Genomic DNA, 4819 nt, shown 5'->3' with positions numbered 1-4819 from the left:
TAAAAGATAGAAATATACTTTTATTATTATTATTATTAAATGCTAAGCTACAACCCTAGTTGGAAAAGCAGGATACTATAAGCCCAGGGGCCCCAACAGGGAAAATAGCCCAGTGAGGAAAGGAAATAAAGAAAAATAGAATATTTATAGTAACATTAAAATAAATATTTCCTATAAAAACTATAAAAACTTTAACAAAACGAGAGGAAAAGAAACTAGATAGAAGTTTGCCCGAGTGTACCCTCAAGCAAGAGAACTCTAACCCAAGACAGTGGAAGACCATGGTACAGAGGCTATGGCACTACCCAAGACTAGAGAACAATGGTTTGATTTTGGAGTGTCCTTCTCCTAGAAGAGCTGCTTACCATAGCTAAAGAGTCTCTTCTACCCTTACCCAGAGGAAAGTAGCCACTGAACAATTACAGTACAGTAGTTAACCCCTTGGGTGAAGAAGAATTGTTATGGCCAAGCATTTAAGCCATTCATCCTAAGGCCAGGCATTTAAGCCATTCATTACAAGGCTAGGCATTTAAGCCTTTCATCCTAAGACCAGATATTTAAGCCATTCATTATAAGGCTAGGCATTTAAGCCATTTATCATCAGGCCAGGCATTTAAGCCATTCATTTTTAGGCTCTGCAGTTAAGCCAAACATCATTCGGCTCTGCATAGGCAAGCATAATTGTGCCAGGCATTTAAGCTAAGCATCCTTATGCCAAGCATTTAAGGCAAGCTTCTTTATGCCAGGTATCCAAGCCAAGTATTTTTTTGCAATACAGTTAACTCAAGCATTATCAGGCCAGGCAGTTAAGACAATCATCCCTATGCCAGATAGGGAAGCCGTCCCTCCTTAGGCCAGGTAGTTAAGCCAAACATTCTTAGGCCAGTCAGTTAAGCCAAACATCCTTAGCTGAGGCAGTTACGCAAAACTTCCTTAGGCATGGCCTCTAAGCCATAGTTCCTAAGGCAAGGCATTTAAGTCATACAACCTTAGCCCAGGCAGTTAAGCCTCGCACCCCTAAACAAATCAGGTAAGCCAAACATCCCTAGTCCAGGCGTTCATGCCAAACATTCTAAGTCCAGTCACCTAGGCCCTTCTTTTTAGGCCAGCCAGTTAAGCGTTTCGTTTTTTTTCCGGACAGTTCAGCCACACATCGACCAGGTAGTTAAGCCAAACCTTCTTAGATAAGGCAGGTCAGCCAAACATCCTTAGGCCAGGCAGTTAAGCCAAACATCCTTAGCCCTGTCAGTTGAGCCAAACATCCTTAGCCAAGGCAGTTAAGCTAAGCACCATTAGGCCAGGCCGTTAAGCCAAGCATTATTAGGCCATGCAATTAAGCCAAGCATCTTTAGGCCAGGCAGTTAAGCCAAGCATCATTAGGCCAGGCAGTTAAGCCAAAAATCACTAGGCCAGGCAGGTAAGCCAAATATCACTAGGCTAGGCAGTTAAGCCAAGCATCATTAGGCCAGGCAGTTAATTCAAGCATCATCTGGCAAGAGAGATAAGCCAAGCATCATCTGGCAAGGCAGATAAGCCAAGCATCATTAGGTCTTTCACTTAAGCCAAGAATCATTTTGCCAGGCAGTTAAGCCAAGCATTATAAGGCCAGGCAGTTAAGCCAAGCATCATTAGGCCAGGCAGTTAAGCCAAAAATCACTAGGCCAGGCAGTTAAGCCAAGCATCATTTTGCCAGGCAGTTAAGCCAAGCATTATTAGGCCAGACAGTTAAGCCAAGCATTATTAGGCCAGACAGTTAAGCCAAGCATCAATAGCCCTTGCAGTTAAGCCAAGCATCATTATGCCAGGCAGTTAAGCCAAGCCTCATTAGGCCAGGCAGTTAAGCCAAGCATCATTAGGCCTTGTAGTTAAGCCAAGCATCCTTAGGATAGGCAGTTATGCCAAGCATTATTAGGCCAGGCAGTTAAGCCAAGCATCATTAGACCGGTCAGTTAAGCCAAAAATCACTAGACCAGGCAGTTAAGCCAAGCATAATTATGCCAGGCAGGTAAGCCAAGCATCATCAGGCTAGCCAGTTAAGCCTAGAATCATTAAACCTAAAAAAAAAAAGAAAAAAAAAATATGCCAGGCAGTTAGGACAAGCATCATTAGCCTAGGCAGTTAAGCCTGGCATCCTTAAACCTAAATAAAAAAAAAAAAAAAAAAATAGGCCTGGCAGTTAAGACAAGCATCATTAGCCTAGACAGTTAAGCCTAGCATCCTTTAAAAAAAAAAAAAAAAAAAAAAAAAAAAGGCAGGCAGTTAAGACAAGCATCATTAGCCTAGGCAGTTAAGCCTGGTATCCTTAAACCTAAAAAAAGAAATATTCCAGGCAGTTTAGACAAGCATAATTATGCTAGGCAGTTAAGCCAAGCATCATTAGCCTAGGCCGTTAAGCCTGGCATCCTTAAACCTAAAAAAAAAAATGATAAAATAATATTCCTTTCAGAAAAGTAATAATACCGGTATATTCCTTTTATAAAATAAGCGACGCCGCTATGAAATAAAAATAGTTTTCCTTTCACAAATAACTTAAGAATATATTCCTTTCTCAAAATAGAAATAAAATATTCCCTGAAAAAAAAATAAAGAATATTCTTAATACTAAATTTTTTTTTTTTAAATTTTATAATTTTTTTTTTTAATTCTTTTTTTTTTATTTTTTTTTGGTTTTTTATTATATATATATATATATATATATATATATATATATATATATATATATATATATATATATATATATTTCATTTTTTATTTGCTTTCTTTCTGGTTTCTTAATTATTTTGGATTTTTTCCTCCTGAGTTCGTTTCCAAAACCGGAACTACGGGACCAAGGGGGCCCTAAGAGAACTTGTCCCGTTTTGGTTTCTTCTTCTTTGGTTTCCTTACCAAAAGTTTCCTTGTAGGTCCTTTACCTTCTTGTTTTTCTTCCTTCACAACGACTACTGTCTTGTCATCTTCTGCTGCAGCTTCACACCTTTCAACGTCACCCATTCCTTCATCTTTTATAACGTTTTCCAAATCTCTCTTCTGAAGTTCCTTCTTCAGTGAAGAGATGACATTCTTCGCTGCGGATAATTCTTTCTTCATTTGGTCTTCTACGTTAGTCATTCGAACAATCTTACCGTTCAAATTTTTTTCTCGTTGAACTTTGTTCTCCAGTTGTTCTCGAAGACCTTCGTTCTTCTTTGTGACTGTGAACATTGCCTCCTTTAGCTCATGATTTTTTATTAGATCTTTAGAAATCTCCCCCTGCCGCTCTTCTACTAGCCTTTGGTGTCCTTGGCTTCTTTTCTGATCATTAGCACGAGCCTCCATCAGCTCTTTTTCTAGTTTGATTTTCTCTAGAACCAATTCTTCTTTAAGGAAGCTTTGTTCCTTATTAGATGTTTTGAGATCTTCATTTTCTGCCAAAAGGATCGATTTCAGTTCGTCATGAGCCTCGATTTCCTTCTTGGCCTTTTCCAGTTCCTCATTCAACTGAACTATTTTCATTGTGTTTTCTTTATCCAAAGTCACTTTATCTTCAAGCTCTTGTTTCAGAGCTTCCTTCTTTCTCACAAGTGCTGATTCCATCTGATTTTGGACATCATTTTTCTCCTGAGCCATTTTCAGCTCCGCTTTCAACTCTTGGATTGATTGATAGTAATCAACAAGTTGATTTTCATGTTCTTCAATCACAGCTTGTTTATTGGCAAGTTCTTTAGCCATGGTCTCGTTTCTTTCGCCTGAGATCTTCAATCTCGGTGTCTCCGTCAGTCTGAACTGTTACATCTGAACTTCTACCTCTGTTAGAGGTAAGAAGTCCAGGGTGTACATCTCTATTAGAGATAACACTCCCTGCGCCTCCTGGCAGCAGCAGCTGTTCCTCCTCGCCGGAAAGCAAAGAATCTTTCATACTGATGACAGCTGCCGTCTCCTCAGAAACTCTGTCGAGTTCCTCCTGGTCCAAGACAGGCTCGAGTTCCTCACTCTTTTCCTCCTCGGCTCAGAATTTCCTCATCAGAAGACCACCTCCCAAAATGAGGCGTAGTCCTTCCAGTTCCATCAACCGGGGTTGCTGGTCCTGAAACCCGTCTTCGGAAGAGGGACCTCCAAGTAGATATTTCTTCCCGTAATCGCTGATAGCTTTCAATGCGTTGTTTGTGAACATCGTTGTAAAACTCAGAATGCAGATCACTTGACTTTGATCAGGTATAATTTGAAGAAATCGAGGTAGGTCCTCGCAGAAATATCAACTCCGAGATTGAAGGAATTTTGAAGACTGGAGACGTCTTCGTTGGCTTCGAGATCGTCTCCTGAAACTGATTCCGATTATAATTTGAATGAGAGCGAGACTTTGAAGACGTCTTCGTTCGCTTTGGGAAAAATCTTCACTCGGTCTTCACCGAAACTTACTTTCTGCTCCTGAAGAAGACAAGTTTGTCTCAATGAATATTCCTTTAGTAATTTCATTTCCCCGAAGGAAATATATAGAAAGATGGATATATAGATAGATAGATAGATGGAATATATAGATAGATAGATAAATAGATAGATAGATAGAATTGTATTTATAAGAAAAAGTTAAAATTCTTATGAGGTTTGAATGAAGACTCGGATGAGAACGGGGTGGTGTGAGCCCCTCTGAAGGCATCGTTGGGTCGGAGAAGAATCTTCTTCTGGTCTTCACCGAAGATTTCTTTCTGCTCCAGCAGAAGTCTTTCGTTTTTCTGACTTCTTTTTTCTTTTCCTTTTTTGAAGAGACGAATCTAATATCTCCATTGACTATTCCTTTCGTAATTTCTTTTCCCCGAAGGAAATCCTGAAAAATCTCTCTCTC

The 4819-nt window shown here is 39.6% G+C and overlaps 1 protein-coding gene across 1 annotated transcript in view; it reads right to left on the bottom strand.

Annotated features, from left to right (window-relative positions):
- The window catches only part of LOC137660110 (coiled-coil domain-containing protein 18-like), an 18374-nt gene extending 14768 nt beyond the window's left edge, over positions 1–3606 (bottom strand). Inside the window, exon 1 of the mRNA XM_068394826.1 lies at positions 2887–3606. Coding sequence (XP_068250927.1) covers positions 2887–3606 — 720 coding nt within the window. The remainder of the gene's footprint in view (positions 1–2886) is intronic.
- Positions 3607–4819: the final 1213 nt, after the last annotated feature.

Source organism: Palaemon carinicauda, chromosome 20, assembly GCF_036898095.1.
Source record: "Palaemon carinicauda isolate YSFRI2023 chromosome 20, ASM3689809v2, whole genome shotgun sequence".
Taxonomy (NCBI): Eukaryota; Metazoa; Arthropoda; class Malacostraca; order Decapoda; family Palaemonidae; genus Palaemon; species Palaemon carinicauda.
The sequence above is the reverse complement of the archived record's forward strand: the minus strand, read 5'-3'. Positions and strand labels throughout refer to the sequence as shown.